Source organism: Nerophis lumbriciformis, linkage group LG30 (genome assembly GCF_033978685.3).
Source record: "Nerophis lumbriciformis linkage group LG30, RoL_Nlum_v2.1, whole genome shotgun sequence".
Classification (NCBI taxonomy): domain Eukaryota; kingdom Metazoa; phylum Chordata; class Actinopteri; order Syngnathiformes; family Syngnathidae; genus Nerophis; species Nerophis lumbriciformis.
Window position 1 is genome coordinate 27278465 of NC_084577.2, and position 19638 is coordinate 27298102.

At 36.4% G+C, this 19638-nt stretch overlaps 1 protein-coding gene across 1 annotated transcript in view; it reads left to right on the forward strand.

Moving 5' to 3' along the window:
- Positions 1-16539: 16539 nt before the first annotated feature.
- The window catches only part of gucy1a2 (guanylate cyclase 1, soluble, alpha 2), a 110066-nt gene continuing 106967 nt past the window's right edge, over positions 16540-19638 (forward strand). The window contains exon 1 of the mRNA XM_061925857.1: positions 16540-17447. Within this exon, the coding sequence (XP_061781841.1) occupies positions 17121-17447 (327 nt within the window). The 5' untranslated portion in view covers positions 16540-17120. The remainder of the gene's footprint in view (positions 17448-19638) is intronic.

Consider the following 19638-nt stretch of genomic DNA (forward strand, 5'->3'; position numbering starts at 1 on the left):
CAATAATGTTCGTGTTGGAGGAGTTGTGAATGACTGCAGGGCCACAACATTAGGTACACCTGCAGACTGCAGGTGTACCTAATTCACAACTCCTCCAACACGAACATTATTGTTTTTGCACTTTTTGGCTTCTTATTAAATAACTTTTGTAACCTATTTTTTATGGGCTTTCCTCTTTGTGATGTTAAGTTCCTGTTATGCGCTGTTATACAGTATATGCCTTGAGCTCTTATTTTGAAGGCGCCAAGAGCGGAAGTGATGACATGTTGTAGTGGAGCGGAGGTTTTTGAAAGAAGGTAAATAAAGTGGTCCTCGTGTAAACTGGAGCCTCCGTGTTTGTTATTTTGTAGTTTCATACAGTATAGGCGACATTTATAAACCCTCGGTTACACTTTTTTAAATAGATTCAATCTTGCACGTGGAAAGTTTAAGTGAGGGCTTTAGTTGATATAACACACCCATCAGGGGGTGCATTAATCCAGCACAACAGCGGCGAATGGACTTCATTTATAAGTAAAGGTAAGACCATAATAACGTTTTTTTTTTATTAAATGTGCTTTTTTGTGTGCTACAGTTTGTATGTGTAAAGTTAAAGTTAAGTTAAAGTACCAATGATTGTCACACACACACGAGGTGTGGTGAAATTTGTCGTCTGCATTTGACCCATCCCCTTGATCACCCTCTGGGAGGTGAGGGGAGCAGTGGGCAGCAGCGGCGTGTGTACATAAACCTGAAGAGTCTCTCCAAACACAAATCCAGATGAGAATATTTGTGTTTAAACAACACTATTTATATATAATGTGCGATTCGCGCTCATTGTCCATTCACACCTTGCCTCGCAGAGCAGACAGCTTCTCCAAGATGTTGTCCAGAAATCACAAAAATCTGCTTGGTAAATTGTGCTAGTTAAGTTAAAGTTAAAGTACCAATGATTGTCACACACACACACTAGGTGTGGCGAAATTATTCTCTGCATTTGACCCATCACCCTCGATCACCCCCTGGGAGGTGAGGGGAGCAGTGGGCAGCAGCGGTGGCCGCGCCCGGGAATAATTTTTGGTGATTTAACCCCCAATTCCAAGCCTTGATGCTGAGTGCCAAGCAGGGAAGAATGCTGGTATGAGCTTTTAAACATAACCCGTTAACTGCTGCCAATCAAATGGTGAATAAGATACTCTTTAGGGTTCATATGTTTGTAAATCTGACTGTGATGAAGTCAGTGCCTCACCAGCCATCAACCTCACCGCACCTCACTGATATATATATATATATATATGTATATATATATATATATAACAAATGTGTTATCAGTTAATAATGAAAGAAAATGTGCAAATTTGTGTAACAAGTGTGTTATTATCAGTTAATAATGAAAGTCCTGCTTTCACTTGGTCAGACGTGTTTATGCTGAGTGTGTGAGAGATTTATGAGTACAGTAGCAGAGATGTGTGCTTATGACCAATTACACTCGCTGGCCCTGATTTATGACGGCCATATTTCTCTCTCCTGCACACACACACACACACACACATACAACATGTGGAGAGTTATGGTGGACACGCCCTTGGGGAAATACTGCACAGCTGATCTTACACGGTGACATTTATGTATGTTTTCATGAGCATTATATTCACGTGCGTAAAAGAAAATCATTGATTTCAATTCTTTGCAAGCCTGCATCTTCTTGTCAGCCGCACAGGAAGTAAGAAGAATAGTAAACATCAGGAAGTTAGTTTCAAGGAAGGCTTCTATTGTTGTTATCGTGGCCTAAAATGCATCATTTCCCTGCAACGTTTTCAGAAAGTTGTGGAAAAAGTTTTAGTTTAGAGACAGCTTTTTGTTTTCATGACAAAATAAATTCGCTTGGGATTTTATGAATTTCTAATCATTGTTTTTTTTGGTTTTTTTAAACCGTATCTAAAAAAAAACCCCACAGGATTTAAAACAATCCAACAAAATATGCTTTTTCAAACAACCAAAAATGTATTTTGATTTTAATTGATTGTAATAATTAAACAATTATATGTATATATATATAATTACTTTTTTTTGTCGTTTTTTCCCCAAATAATTTATTATACATCCACTTGGGATTTTATGAATTTGTAATCATTGTATTTTTTTTAAAATCGTATTAAAAATTTTCCCCAAATAATTTATTATACATCCACTTGGGATTTTATGAATTTGTAATCATTGTATTTTTTTTAAATCGTAATAAAAAATGTTTTAAAAACAAACACAGGATTCCGAACAATCAAAGAAAATATGCTTTATTAAATAATTTAATATTATTTTAATTGATTGGAATAATTTAAAAAAGTAATTATATATATATATACATATATATATATATATATATATATATATATATATATATATATATATATATATATATATATATATATATATATATATACATATATATATATATAAATATTTTTTTTTTTTCTTAAATAATTATTAGTTTATTATAATCCAGCAGCGTATTTAAAAAGTTGCAGGAAAAATTGCAGTGCTTGATTAAATATTCTAATATTAATTTTACTTGGTTGTAATAATCCACAAATAAATTGCATTTTGTATATATAATATATATAAAATATACATATATATATATATATATATATATATATATATATATATATATATATATATATATATATATATATATATATATATATATATATATATAATCATTAATTAATTATAATCCGGCAGCATTTTCAAAAAGCTGTGGAAAAAGTTTCAATGTTTAAAGACATCTTTTTTTTTAATAACAATAAATCCACTTGGGATTTCATGAATTTCCTAAAAATAATAATTTTTTATTTAGTTTTTCAAACACGTATCTCAAAAAACCTCCACAGGATTTAAAACAATCCAACAAAATATACTTTTTTAAATAACACAAAAATAATTGTGATTTTAATTGATTGTATTAATTAAAACAAACACAGGATTTTGAACAATCAAAGCAAATATGCTTTATTAAATAATCTAATATTAATTTTAATTAATTGTAATATATAAATTATGTATATATATATATATATATATATATATATATATACATATATATATATATATATAGTGAATTAATATTTTGGTGCAGCCCTAGAAATGGTTGCTATTAAAAAGCCACTTGACAAGGTGTGTAGCACAGTTGTGCTAACATGCATCATCATGTTAGCACGTTGAGGCGGACCACAACTCGCCAGCAGATGGGCTAAACATGGCCGACTGCCAGCAGCTTATCTTCTGTGCAGCGTTATTTCTTCCATGGTGGCGTTTATTAAATGGCCAACTTATTACTGAAGGATGGCGAGTGATCGCAAAGAGCAAGCGAGCAGATAAGGGAAGAGGAAAGTGTGTTGAGTTCATGTCGCTACACAAAGTCAAATGAATTAGTACCTCCAGGAAATTACAGCCGCTTGTGTTAGTGTGTGTGTGTGTGTGTGTGTGTGTGTGTGTGTGTGTGTGTGTGTGTGTGTGCCCCACGTCTCGTTCCAGCGCCCTGAGGGTCTGGTAATGAACAGACATGCTCTGCCAGTCTAGGTCAGGGTCACGCTCGTGATTAGCAGCCAACCCGAGCGTCATCATGTTCACTGCTAGTTTATCTGCGCGTTATCGCCCTCGCTGGCTACGTCGGCAGGATTCCTACGCTCGCCCGCTGTCTACTTCTGGACCAAAAAAAAAACATGAGCACAATTTAACCGAGCGGATTTTTGTGATTTCTGGACAACATCTCGGAGAAGCTGTCTGCTCTGCGAGGCAAAGTGTGAATGGACAATGAGAGTGACTGTGAATTGTTTGCTTGTTTTCTTATTGATGCTTTTATTTTTGTCTGTGTTGTGTAGTTATAATTACATGCTTTTACTTGTAATTATATTGAGTTTGTGGACCCCAGGAAGACTAGTGGGTTGTTGTGGCAACCAGCTAATGGGGATCCTTAATAACAATCTAAATCTGCTCTGCAAGGCAAAGTGTGAATGGACAATGAGAGTGAAACGTACATTATATATAAATAATGTTGTTCAAACACAAATATTCTCATCTGGATTTGTGTTTCCATGGCGGGCGAAGACGCTCCAAATTCCTTCCCTGTCTTTCATGGACACGCACCTGTTGTTTGTTGACTTGAGTTGGACTAGCACAATTTACCAAGCGGATTTTTGTGACTTCTGGACAACATCTTGGAGAAGCTGTCTGCTCTGCAAAGGCAAAGTGTGAATGGACAATGAGAGCGAAACGTACATTATATATAAATAGTGTTGTTCAAACACAAATATTCTCATCTGGATTTGTGTTTCCATGGCGGGCGAAGAAGCTCCAAATGACTTCCCTGTCTTTCATGGACACGCACTTGTTGTTTGTTGACTTGATTTGGAATTAGAGGTTAAATCACCAAAAATTATTCCCAGGCGCGGCCACCGCTGCTGCCCACTGCTCCCCTCACCTCCCGGGGGGTGATCGAGGGTGATGTGTCAAATGCAGAGAATAATTTCGCCACACCTAGTGTGTGTGTGACAATCATTGGTACTTTAACTTTAACTTAACTAGCACAATTTACCAAGCGGATTTTTGTGATTTCTGGACAACATCTTGGAGAAGCTGTCTGCTCTGCGAGGCAAGGTGTGAATGGACAATGAGCGCGAATCACACATTATATATAAATAGTGTTGTTTAAACACAAATATTCTCATCTGGATTTGTGTTTGGAGAGACTCTTCAGGTTTATGTACACACGCGCATCCAGGGAAATCATACGCCACATGTACCACACCTTTGGACCACGGAGCAGCGCCCCTGGTGGCGGAAGATGTAAGTGTCAAGTTGTGTGTGTGCTGTGTGTTCATATGAGGCTTTTTCCTGGTCTCAAACTGAGTCCCCTCCCCAATAGGAGCTCACTTTTCACCCCCGTATTTACCTTTTCTTTTCTACCTTTTTACGTAGCGCCGCCCTGGTGCCCAGCCGTCGGTCCTCCTGTCCTGTCTCCTTGTCCTGTCTCCTGGTGCTCCATGTCTGGTCTTGGGCAGAGAACAAATAATGTTGTACTTTTGAAGTGCAGTGACAGTAAAGTTCCACCAGGATGACAAAAAGACATTTCAAGACTCGGCAGCCAGAAAAGTAGGAATGCTTTGATGAGTGAGATCATTATACAGGGGTGTCAAAGGTGTGGCTCGGGGGACATGTGGTGTCAAAGGTGTGGCCCGGGGGACGTGTGGTGTCAAAGGTGTGGCCCGGGGGGACATGTGGTGTCAAAGCTGTGGCCCGGGGGGACATGTGGTGTCAAAGGTGTGGCCCGGGGGACATGTGGTGTCAAAGGTGTGGCCCGGGGGGACATGTGGTGTCAAAGGTGTGGCCCACAGACTTTTGCAGCATATTGTTGGCAAAAAAAAAACAACAGCAAAAATGGGAGAAAAAAAGAGCAAAAAGTGGAATATATCAAAGAAAAGCTGACATTTTTCAACCAATAATTAATTAAATATTTAGTCACCGTCAAACTTTTCAGTATGCGGTCCTTATGGAACAAGTTTATATATATATATATATAAATATATATATATATATACATATATATATATATATATATATATATATATATATATATATATATATATATATATATATATACATATATGATTATATATATGTTATATGTATGTATATATATATATATATTATATGTATGTATATGTATATATGTACATGTATATATGTGTGTGTGTAGAAATGTATATGTATATATATATATATGTATGTGTAAAAATATATATATTTATATATGTGTATATATATATTATATGTATGTATATATCTGTATATGTATATACAGTATATATGTGTGTATATATATGTATGTGTGTATATGTGTGTACATGTAAATGTGTATATGTATATATATATGTGTGTGTGTATATATGTGTATATATATGTGTATGTATATATAATACATTTATATAATATATATGTGTGTGTGTGTGTATATATGTGTATATATATGTGTATGTATATATAATACATTTATATATTTATATAATATATATGTGTGTATATATATATATATATATATATATATATATATATATGTATATATATATATATATATATAGTACCAATGATTGTCACACACACACTAGGTGTGGTGAGAATACCAAGAAGGGCATATGCCAAATTTTCAAAGAGAACGGCCTACGGATCACGATTGAAGCCAACAAGCAAACCGTCAACTTCCTTGACGTCACTTTCAACCTGAGAAATAACAGCTACCAACCATTCACGAAACCCAACACAACACTCCAATACGTGCACCATGACAGCAACCATCCACCCACCACCACGAAAAGAATACCTACCGGAATCAATAAAAGGCTATCGATGCTGTCATCTAGCAAAGCTGAATTTGACCAAGCAACCCCCCCCCGTACCAAAAAGCCCTTGATGAAAGCGGATACAATTTCACCCTCACCTATGAACCCACGCCAGGAAACCAGCCAAAAAAGAACAGAAAACGAAACGGCATCATCTGGTACAACCCCCCATACAGCAAAAACGTCTCAACGAACATTGGACACAAATTCCTCAATCTGATTGACAAACACTTTCCCAAAGACAACAACCTAAGAAAAGTATTCAACAAGAACAACATCAAATTGAGCTACAGCTGCATGAACAATATACGACAAATCATCTCAAACCACAACAAAACAATTGCAAATGAGCCGTCGACCCCCAGTCAGAGCGACTCCAAAACCAACAAAGCATGTAACTGTCGAAAGAAACCTGATTGCCCCCTCAACGGGGGATGCTTACAAACATCAGTTGTCTACCAATCTAAGGTAATACGCAAGGACATTAACACATCCGACACATATGTAGGATTAACCGAGGGTGAATTCAAAACCAGATGGAACAACCACAAGGCTTCTTTCAGGAACAAAAACCTGCGAAATACCACAGAACTCAGCAAACACATTTGGGACCTCAAAGACAATAATGTTGAATATTCAATAACATGGCAAATTCTTGCATCCAGCACACCTTACAATAGTGGTAATAAAAGATGCAACCTATCCTTGAAAGAGAAACTGTTTATTATTTACCGTCCAGACCTGTCATCCCTCAACAAGCGCAGCGAAATTGTAACAACATGCCGCCATAGACGGAAACACCTCCTAGGTAACACATGAGCCAATCACCACGCCCCTAGGCCAGCCTGTACCCACCCACTCTGTGCCCTATATAAACCATGGTATGCGAATGCTCCCATTAAAATCTCCTGACGATTGAGGGTACCCCCCCTCATGAAACAGGCCTGTAGAGATGAAATAGTCTTGTGATTTTTTTCCCCCCACACATACATATATTGCGCTCTACTACGGTATCGAGCACTATTTTTTGGATAACCTTATTAAGACATATATATATATATATATATATATATGTATAGATTAAATGTCTAATCATTCATGAAATGTAGTAAATGGTAGTGAAGTTAGTGCTAGCTACAGCCGCGTTAGCTAGCTGGTATGATAAATGATTTTAAATAAAAACAACATTCTAACATCGTCTGATGTAAATATGTAAGTCCTGAAAGTAATTTATCTGTCTACTCATTGATGTAATGTATGAAATGGTAGTGAAGTCAGTCTGCCGCTGGTGGAACATGCTAGTTTACTAGCTACAGCCGTGTTAGCATGGTTGAAAAGATGGCAATATTTACGTGGCGCAGCAGAGGACTAAATACCTCATGATGAAACTGGAGTGTCATTACTATCTACTACACTTTGCCCTTCCCTTGGTCTTACAGGACATTTGGAACACCGCTGAAAAATGTCATTTGTTTTTGCATTTTTTCAGTGACTGAAATAGACTACGGGTGATGTACAGGTCCATAATGAAAACCCAGGTGCGGCTAATAAAAACTACTTATTTTCCCCCTTTAGCCGTATTCCATCAGCTTCATCAGCAGATGGAGTATGCCCAGTTGTCATGGCGATGGATCTGATTGCACACGTGCTCTGGCAGCAGGAAATAGATTTCAATCATAACGTTTGTAGGATTTATAAGAAACTTGTACTTTTTTTTAATTTAAAAAAAAAACACTTAATATTTAGAAAATATGAGTGTGTATATATATATATATTTATGTATACATGTATTGTTTTTATTTTTTTCACTTTTTTAATTAAAAAAAACTACTTAATATTTAGAAAATATGAGTGTGTATATATATATATATATATATATATATATATATATATATATATATATATATATATTTATGTATACATGTATTGTTTTTATTTTTTTCACTTTTTTAATTAAAAAAATAATAATTACAAATATATATACACACACACAATCTTTAATTATTTTTGGATTGCATTATCTTTTATTTTATTTATTGATTTTTATTTGGATTCACTTTTCTGTACGTATGCAGTGGTGCAGAATGGGTACTCAGTTGTAGTACACTTCTCCACCACTTGTGGCAGTAATGACAATATCAAACAGAAGAAGTCTTCATAGAGAAGGTTGTTAAGCGCAAGAAATACGAGTAAAGTCTGGACAATATTCATGACAAATTTGTGCTTTGTTTTAAAGATGTGATATTTGGTTTTACACTGTATGAACAAAAATTTGAAAAGGAATTTTACCTTTGCAACCTCATTATACTATTGGCTAAGTTTCATATTCATAAATGTAAGTTTCTCAATACCCGACCTGTTTTTTGTGCCTTTAAAAAAGAATTAGAACTCTACATTAAAACACTCTCTACCTCTAACAACCAAAAAGCTGTGAAAACGATGATGCTGTGCTCCAAATTTAAGTTATTTACTGAAATTGAGTGAGCCTAAGTTTTGCACTTTGTTTATTATGTATATATATATATATATATATATATATATATATATATATATATATATTGCATTCTATTTTAGTTACTTTGAATGTATAACCCCCTGGCGCTGCTTTGTACTGTTTTGTACTATTTTTTGTACTTATTTCGATTATTGTCTCTTGTCTGTTTGTAAATGTTGAAATTTATAAATAAAAGTTTAAAAAAATAAAAATAAAATTCCGAGTAAAGTGGTGAAGCTGTATGTTCTTTTGCACTTTCATTTTTTTTTTTTAAAGAAACAAGTAAAATATTTATTTTAAAATGTAGTTATTTTTATTGTATTTAATTAATTAATTTGTATTTATTTTTGCAATGTAATTGCTAAATAAAATTACAAATTATAAAAATGTATATATAAAATGAATAATTAAAATCTTATTAAATGTACTATTTTTTGTACTTATTTCGATTATTGTCTCTTGTCTGTTTGTAAATGTTGAAATTTATAAATAAAAGTTTAAAAAAATAAAAATAAAATTCCGAGTAAAGTGGTGAAGCTGTATGTTCTTTTGCACTTTCATTTTTTTTTTTTTTTAAAGAAACATGTAAAATATTTATTTTAAAATGTAGTTATTTTTATTGTATTTAATTAATTAATTTGTATTTATTTTTGCAATGTAATTGCTAAATAAAATTACAAATTATATTACAAATAATAATTAATATTAATTAATATATATAATTTTATAATTTAATTCATATATATAATATTAAATATTAATATATATTATAATATGTATATAAAATTAAAGTGCAAAAGAACATACAGCTTCACCACTTTACTTTATTATAAATTATATATATTATAATATATATAATATATTATATATTATATAATATATTATAATATATATATATATATATATATATATATATATATATATATATATATATATATATATATATATATATATATATATATATATTATATATTAATATTAAAATTATATATATTAATTGTTATATATTAATTAATTGTGGTTATAAGATTACTAATTAAGTGTTAATATTTGAGTGGGCCCCGGGCCCTTCTGTAGTGGAAAATAAACCCAGTAGTAGTGCATGCAAACGTAGTACAATTTTGTACTGTTGTTTTTATTATCTCCTCATTTTTATTCGTTTTATGCATAATTTAAATTAAATTAAATTAAATGCATTTAATTCTTCTTTACTATTTGTCTATATTTTCTCTGTATTTTTAAATTGTTCTTTTGGAACAAAGTTGTAATAAATATTTACAATTTAAACAACACAAATCTAATTATAGCCATTATTTCAGAATCATTTCCACCAATAAAGTAACATATATTCATATTTGAATGATTCTGATCCACATCTTATCTTATAACTAATACTGTTAAGGTCGCGCAATGTTGCAGTAGTTGTGACCCCGATATGCAGAGAGGGGAGACGGCGTGCAGCTACTGTAAAACTATATTTGATGTACGAAAAAACAAAAATGAGTGCAACATAGAAGCTAAGCAAAGCAAGAATTCACAATCGCAAATGTTTCTTCCAGCACTGACTAAGCAGTGAGGCTGGCTTATAAAGTCCTCTGATTAGTGATCACCAATCCTGTCAGGAGCAATACTGACAGATACGAGTGATCGTTTTTTTGATGAAAAAAACTAATAACAAGACAGTCTTTTGAAAGGAACGGCTCCTCAAGATCTGGCTCCCTTCCAAGAACTTTTCTCCCCAAGGGCCACATAACAAAAAGTTATATACAGGGGCCATTTTTATCTTTTGCACATCGTCCATGGGAATTAATGGGAATTAATGGGAATATATCGGAATTATTGGGAATATATGTCAATTAATGGGAATTAATGGGAATATATGGGAATTAATTGGAATGTATGGGGATATATGGGAATTAATGGGAATATATGGGAATTAATGGGAATATATGGGAATTGATGGGAATTTATGGGAATATATGGGAATGAATGGAAATTAATGGGAATATATGGGAATTGATGGGGATATATGGGAATATATGGGAATTAATGGGAATATATGGGAACTAATGGAATTATATGGGAATTAATGGGAATTTATGGGAATATATGGGAATTAATGGGAATATATGGGAATTAATGGGAATATATGGTAAATAATGGGAATATATGGGAATATATGGGAATTAATGGGAATATATGGGAATTGATGGGAATATATGGGAATTAATGGGAATATATGGGAATTAATGGGAATATATGGGAAATAATGGGAATACATGGGAATTAATGGGAATATATGGGAATTAATGGGAATATATGGGAATTGATGGGAATTGATGGGAATTTATGGGAATATATGGGAATGAATGGAAATTAATGGGAATATATGGGAATTGTAGGTTGATTGGCAACACTAAATGGTCCCTAGTGTGTGGATGTGAGTGTGAATGTTGTCTGTCTATCTGTGTTGGCCCGGCGATGAGGTGGCGACTTGTCCAGGGTGTTCCCCGCCTTCCGCCCGATTGTAGCTGAGATAGGCTCCAGCGCCCCCCGCGACCCCAAAGGGAATAAGCGGTAGAAAATGGATGGATGGATGGATGGATATTTTATTTTATAAAAAAAATGCTGAAAACAGACATTACATATATTTGTTTTATAGGTGACAAAGTGTACTATTTTTAGTTATTTACCAGGGTGTCCAGAGTGCGGCCAGGGGGCCGTTTTTGGTCCAAAGCTCGAGTTTGTCGGCCCGCAACAGAAGAAATTACGGAAAAAAGAGCAAAAACACAAAGTAATGACAACATTTGACCATTTTCAACAAAATTTCTGCTTTTACCGAAATTCTCAAATTTTTGGGGACATTTGGTCCCAACTTCAAAGTATTCAGCCTGTTTGGGAATTGTGTGCTGTACTTCAACAATTCAAAAAAAATTCCCATAATTGCTTTTTTTAAATGTTTTTATTTTTCCCATTCAAAATGAATTGGCCATATTCTTCAAACCATTCCCCCTTCAACACATCCTGGACATTAAAACTACCATTTTCCCCACTATCAACAAATTTACAGGAATTGCCGTTTTTTTGGTAACCTATCTCCACCCTTAAGTTTGGCTACTCCTTTCACATTTTTCAACCCATTTCAACCGCTCCACCGTCAAAACACTCCTCATATTCAGGACAAAAACCAAGTTGGTTAAGGAACTAGAACAATTCACGGTTTTCCCGAAATTCCAGGAATTTCTCAATTAAAAAGTGTTACTAATTCAACATTTCTTGACCGATTTAAACAATTCCAACACCGACCTATTCAGCTCATTTAGGACATTCATGCTCCTAAGCATTTTCAAAATAACCTGCTTTTCCCAAAATTCCCAGGAAGTTCCCATTGAAATGAATGGGACATTTTTCCAAGTTGCCCAATTCCCACATTTTTCAACCCATTCAAACCATTCCAACATTAACACATTCCTCTCATACTGGACATTCAAACCAACACTTTCCCAAGTTCCAAAACCAAATTCCGGTTTTCCTGGAAATTCAAACTCTTCAACATTCAAACCATTTCAGCGTTTAAACGATTTCAACATTCAAACTATTCTTACATCCATACTACATTCTGTCAGCATTCCACTTCAACTTCAGCATTGGAGCATTCACTCAGTGTTTACTTATATAGCCCTAAATCACGAGTGTCTCAAAGGGCTGCACAAGCCATAACGACATCCTCGGCTCAGATCCCACATCAGGGCAAGAAAAAAACTCAACCCAATGGGATGACAATGAGAAACCTTGGAGTCCAGTCCATAGTGGATCTGACATAATAGTGTGAGAGTCCAGTCCATAGTGGATCTAACATAATAGTGAGAGTCCAGTCCATAGTGGATCTAACATAATAGTGAGAGTCCAGTCCATAGTGGATCTAGCATAATAGTGAGAGTCCAGTCCATAGTGGATCTAACATAATAGTGTGAGAGTCCAGTCCATAGTGGATCTAACATAATATTGTGAGAGTCCAGTCCATAGTGGATCTAACATAATAGTGTGAGAGTCCAGTCCATAGTGGATCTAACATAATAGTGGGAGTCTAGTCCATAGTGGATCTAACATAATATTGTGAGAGTCCAGTCCATAGTGGATCTAACATAATAATGAGAGTCCAGTCCATAGTGGATTTAACATAATATTGTGAGAGTCCAGTCCATAGTGGATCTAACATAATAGTGTGAGAGTCCAGGCCATAGTGGATCTAACATAATATTGTGAGAGTCCAGTCCATAGTGGATCTAACATAATAGTAAGACTCCAGTCCATAGTGGATATAACATAATAGTGAGAGTCCAGTCCATAGTGGATCTAACATAATAGTGGGAGTCTAGTCCATAGTAGATTAACATAATAGTGTGAGAGTCCAGTCCATAGTGGATCTAACATAATAGTGAGAGTCCAGTCCATAGTGGATCTAACATAATAGTGTGAGAGTCCAGTCCATAGTGGATCTAACATAATAGTGAGAGTCCAGTCCATAGTGGATCCAACATAATAGTGAGAGTCCAGTTCATAGTAGATCTAACATAATAGTGAGAGTCCAGTCCATAGTAGATCTAACATAATAGTGAGAGTCCAGTCCATAGTGGATCTAGCATAATATTGTGAGTCCAGTCCATAGTGGATCTAACATAATAGTGAGAGTCCAGTCCATAGTGGATCTAACATAATAGTGAGAGTCCAGTCCACAGTGGATCTAGCATAATATTGTGAGTGCAGTCCATAGTGGATCTAACATAATAGTGAGAGTCCAGTCCATAGTGGATCTAGCATAATATTGTGAGAGTCCAGTCCATAGTGGATCTAACATAATAGTGAGAGTCCAGTCCATAGTGGATCTAACATAATAGTGTGAGAGTCCAGTCCATAGTGGATCCAACATAATAGTGAGAGTCCAGTCCATAGTGGATCTAACATAATAGTGTGAGAGTCCAGTCCATAGTAGATTAACATAATAGTGTGAGAGTCCAGTCCATAGTGGATCTAACATAATAGTGGGAGTCTAGTCCATAGTGGATCTAACATAATATTGTGAGAGCACAGTCCATAGTGTATCTAACATAATAGTGAGAGTCCAGTCCATAGTGGATCCAACATAATAGTGAGAGTCCAGTTCATAGTAGATCTAACATAATAGTGAGAGTCCAGTCTATAGTAGATCTAACATAATAGTGAGAGTCCAGTCCATAGTGGATTTAACATAATATTGTGAGAGTCCAGTCCATAGTGGATCTAACATAATAGTGTGAGAGTCCAGTCCATAGTGGATCTAATATAATATTGTGAGAGTCCAGTCCATAGTGGATCTAACATAATAGTAAGAGTCCAGTCCATAGTGGATATAACATAATAGTGAGAGTCCAGTCCATAGTGGATCTAACATAATAGTGGGAGTCCAGTCCAAAGTGGATCTAACATAATAGTGAGAGTACAATCCATAGTGGAACTAACATAATAGTGAGAGTCCAGTCCATAGTGGATCTAGCATAATATTTTGAGTCCAGTCCATAGTGGATCTAACATCATAGTGAGAGTCCAGTCCATAGTGGATCTAACATAATATTGTGAGAGTCCAGTCCATAGTGGATCTAACATAATAGTGAGAGTCCAGTCCATAGTGGATCTAACATAATAGTGTGAGAGTCCAGTCCATAGTGGGGCCAGCAGGAGATCATCTTGAGTGGAGACAGGTCAGCAGCAGACGTCCCCAACTGATGCACAGATGAGTGGTCCACCCTGGGTCCCAACTTTGGACAGCTAGCGCCTCATCTGTGTTCACCGAATCTGTGCCCCCCCCTCTCCTTAGAAAATAATGTCAATTCACATGCAATTCCTTCAGGAATTGCCTCTTCTGGTCACTGTTGTTGTACTTCCAGCAACACGCGTGCAAACGGCCGCACTTTGGACACCCCTGATTCAGAGGGCAGTGGTGCGGGCTCTTAGTGACGTCACTGGTCGGGAACATGTCTTTTGGCATGACTTAAAACCAGAGGTGGGTAGTAACGCGCTACATTTACTCCGTTACATCTACTTGAGTAACTTTTGGGATAAATTGTACTTCTAAGAGTAGTTTTAATGCAACATACTTTTACTTTTACTTAAGTATATTTATAGAGAAGGAACGCTACTTTTACTCCGCTACTTTTATCTACATTCAGCTCGCTACTCGCTACTAATTTTTATCGATCTGTTAATGCACGCTTTGTTTGTTTTGGTCTGTCAGACAGACCTTCATAGTGCCTGCGTTTCAACAAATACAGTCACTGGTGACGTTCACTCCGTTCCACCAATCAGATGCAGTCACTGGTGACGTTGGACCAATCAAACAGAGCCAGGCGGTCACATGACCTGACTTAAACAAGTTGAAAAACTTATTGGGGTGTTACCATTTAGTGGTCAATTGTACGGAATATGTACTGTACTGTGCAATCTACTAATAAAAGTTTCAATCAATCAATCAAAAGTGTGAAGGAAAAAAGACCCTTTTTTATTTCAATCGTACATCCCGGCAAAAGCCTAAAGACTGACTACACAGTTCCTGTCTTCACAATAAAAGTGCCGCTCCATCGCGCCTGCGCTTTTAAAACAAGAGTCTCCGAAAGCCAGCGCAAACAAGCTAGCAAGCTACGGAGTTTGCCGCCAATGTATTTCTTGTAAAGTGTATAAAAACGAATATGGAAGCTGGACAAATAAGGTGCCAAAAACCAACCACTTTCATGTGGTATTAGACAGAAAGGAGGAACTTTTTTTCTCCTCCATTTGAAAACGTGGACGCTATCATCACTACTGTCTGATTACAATCAACGCAAGTCATCACAATCAGGTAATACACCAACTTATATTCTTGTCTTCATGAAAGAAAGGAATCTATATGTGTTAAACATGCATGTATATTCATTAAAACACCTTTAACATGTAAACAAAAACGGCAAAATAAATAAATATAAATTATATACTGTATATATATATATGTGTGTGTATATATATGTATATGTATATACATATATATATATATATATATATATATATATATATATATATATATATATATATATATATATGATATGTGTGTGTATGTTACTCATCAGTTACTCAGTACTTGAGTAGTTTTTTCACAACATACTTTTTACTTTTACTCAAGTAAATATTTGGGTGACTACTCCTTACTTTTACTTGAGTAATAAATCTCTAAAGTAACAGTACTCTTACTTGAGTACAATTTCTGGCTACTCTACCCACCTCTGCTTAAAACCCTAATAGCACAAACAAAACGTGCGGCGTGAACAAATGGGTCAGGAACTGACGTGCACGTATTTTTTTTGCGCTGCTCTACTTTTTGTGTATATATATATATATATAAAACGCGTGTAAGCCCCGTAAATGTCGCCACGCTATTTACTTGACACACGTCCTGGTGAAACGCCAAAAAACATCCGCGTGACAAAATTCCACCGCGTCCGCGCTCTGATTGGCGGCGGCGGAAAGCGCAGCGCGCGGCGAGCGCATCACCGACGCGTCGCCCCCCCCCCCCCCCCCCCCCCCCACCCCCCACCAACCCCCCGCCACCGGTTCTCTCTCTTCCATCTCGCCTCCTATCAGCCGCATTCCCACCGAGGACGGACGGACGGACGGCCGCGCGGCGCACGGAGCGGAGCATCTAAGCGGCGCGCAAAAGGACGCGGACGCGACAAGGTTGTCGCAGCGGACGAGGAGCGCGGGAAGCGCGCGCACATCTGCTGGGATTGTTTTTTTTCTTCTCTTCACAATTTACTCCTTTTTATGTCGGAATTACACGGCTCGGGTTGACATTTTATGTATTTTTCTTGACATTTTTACCCCCCCCCAACCCGGATGGTGACATTATTTTTTTAAAGAAATAAAAATAGTATCGACTCCACCGTGTTTAAGCTAGCTAGCATGAAATGCTACCTGGATATTTTGGCGTCTCTTTGGAGTGTTTATGGTGGAAAACGCCGGGACATTTTTTTTTTTTTACGAAAGTGACACCCTTGACCTCCTTACGTAAATGTTAGCGTGACATTAGTTGCCGGTTCAAAGCCCCTTTTTCCCCTCCTCCCGCCCAATACACGGTCCGACTCACCTGAGCGCGCGCACGACTCATAATTGTGTGCGCGCGCACCGTCTGATGAGTCCCGGTTCGCCGCCGATACGAGATATCGTCACCGTCCTCTTCCCTCGCCGCCATGTCGTCGTCGTCGCGCAAGATTTCCTCGGAGTCGTTCAGCAGCTCGGTGGGCTCCGACTGCGGACTGGAGAGCCCCGGGGGGGACGGCGGGCTGCTGCTGCTGGAGCCGGCCGAGGAGCTCCGCGGATGCCCCTTCTCCTCCGCCGCCTCCTCCGCCCACAGACCGCTGCTCTGGAACGGCCGCAGCCCCGCCGCCGACAGGCTGGCGTGTCCGGCGGGCGACGACAAGCCCGCAGCCGGCGTGCCCCACAAGAGGGCGACCCGGCGGAGGAGGGTGAACCTGGACTCGCTCGGAGAGAGCCTGAGGCGGCTGACCTCCCCCACGGTAGGCCGCCCTTTTTCCTCCATACTTGCACATGCCGCACATTTATACATGTTTGCCAAGGAGCTATTAAGAAGCTTTCAAGTCACGTGACCGTGTATGAATCCTTAGATCAGCTGTTCTCGAAGTTCAAACGGTGGCTAAAGTCTGATGTAAATCCACCGCCGGGACAAAAAACAACTGCTATTATTTCTTTAAAGGGCCCGATTATGCAAAACCCACTTTTTTAATTCCGGTTTTTGTGTGTTTGGGACCTGTGCTAGTTTGGGAAATCAAACCATGGAAGGCATGGCGGAGATATTTATCAAACTTCATACGGGTAAGGTTGTATTTTGTCTCATTCCTGTGAGAATCCTGCAAGTGACTTCAGCATAAAGGTCTCCAAAGTGCGGCCCCGCAGCTCGTTTTTAACGTCCCTCTAAAAATACTGTTTTATAAAACGAACGAATGAAAGATGTAATGAGAAAAAGTTGCAATATTGACGCTAAAAACACAAAGCTATGTTTTTTCTATAAAAGTGTCATCGCTCAAAATGGTATGAAATATTGAAATTGAGATTGCAGTTACTTGAATTATAAGTATGGTAACATCGAGAGCCCGGCAGGAGATCCCGTAAAATATGGTAAAATATGGTAAATAGGGTAAAATAGTAGATAAAATATGGTAAAATTGTTTGTAAAATAGGTAAAATATGCTGAAATGGTAGGTAAAATATGGTAAAATAGTAGTTAAGATATGGTAAAAATCGAGGGCAGACAGGAGAGCCCGTAAAATAGTATGGTAAATAAAAGTATGGTAAAAAAATCGAGAGCCCGTAAAATAGTATGGTAAAATTGAGAGCCCAGCAGGAGAGCCCGTGAAATAGTAGGTAAAATATGGTAAAATAGTAGGTAAAATATGGTAAAATAGTATGGTAAAGAAAAAAGTATGGTAAAAAAAATTGAGAGCCCGTAAAATAGTATGGTAAAATTGAGAGCCCAGCAGGAGAGCCCGTGAAATAGTAGGTAAAATATGGTAAAATAGTATGGTAAAGAAAAAAGTATGGTAAAAAAAAATTGAGAGCCCGTAAAATAGTATGTTAAAATTGACAGCCAGGCAGGAGAGCCCGTAAAATAGTAGGTAAAATATGTTAAAATAGTTGGTCAAATATGGTAAAATAGTGGGCTTTGTACCGAGGATGTCGTTGTGGCTTGTGCAGCCCTTTGAGACACTTGTGATTTAGGGCTATATAAATAAAGATTGATTGATTGATTGATTGAGATTGATAAGTCAAATATGGTAAAATAGTAGGTAAAATATGGTAAAATAGTAGGTAAAATATGGTAAAATAGTAGGTCAAATATGGTAAAATAGTAGGTCAAATATGGTAAAATAGTAGGTCAAATATGGTAAAATAGTAGGTCAAATATGGTAAAATAGTAGGTCAAATATGGTAAAATAGTAGGTCAAATATGGTAAAATCGAGGGCAGACAGGAAAGCCCGTAAAATAGTATAGTAAAAAAAAAAGTATGGTACAAAAGTTGAGAGCCCGTAATCAAACCTTGGAAGGCATGGCGGAGATATTTGTCAAACTTCATACGGGTAAGGTTGTATTTTGTCTCATTCCTGTGAGAATCCTGCAAGTGACTTAAGCATAAAGGCCCCCGCAGCTAATTTTGAACGTCCCTCTAAAAATACTGTTTTATAAAACAAACATATATAAAAAGTGCAATGAAAGATGTGATGAGAAAAAGTTGCAATATTGACGCTAAAAACACAGAGCTGCTATGTTTTTTCTTTAAAAGTGTCATCTCTCAAAAATATTATAATGAATCAAAATGGTATGAAATATTGAAACATTTAAGATTCTAGTTACTTGAATTATAAGTATGGTAAAATCGAGAGCCCGGCAGGAGAGCCCGTAAAATATGGTAAAATAGTTGGTAAAATATGGTAAAATAGTTGGTAAAATAGGGTAAATAGTAGGTAAAATATGGTAAAATAGTTGGTAACATATAGTAAAATAGTTGATAAAATAGTTGGTAAAATAGTAGGTAAAATATGGTAAAAAAAGTTGGTGAAATAATAGGTAAAATAGTAGATAAAATATGGTAAAATCGTTGGTAAAATAGGAGGTAAAATATGGTAAAATAGTTGGTGAAATAGGTAAAATAGTAGGTAAAATATTTGGTAAAATAATAAGTAAAATAGTTG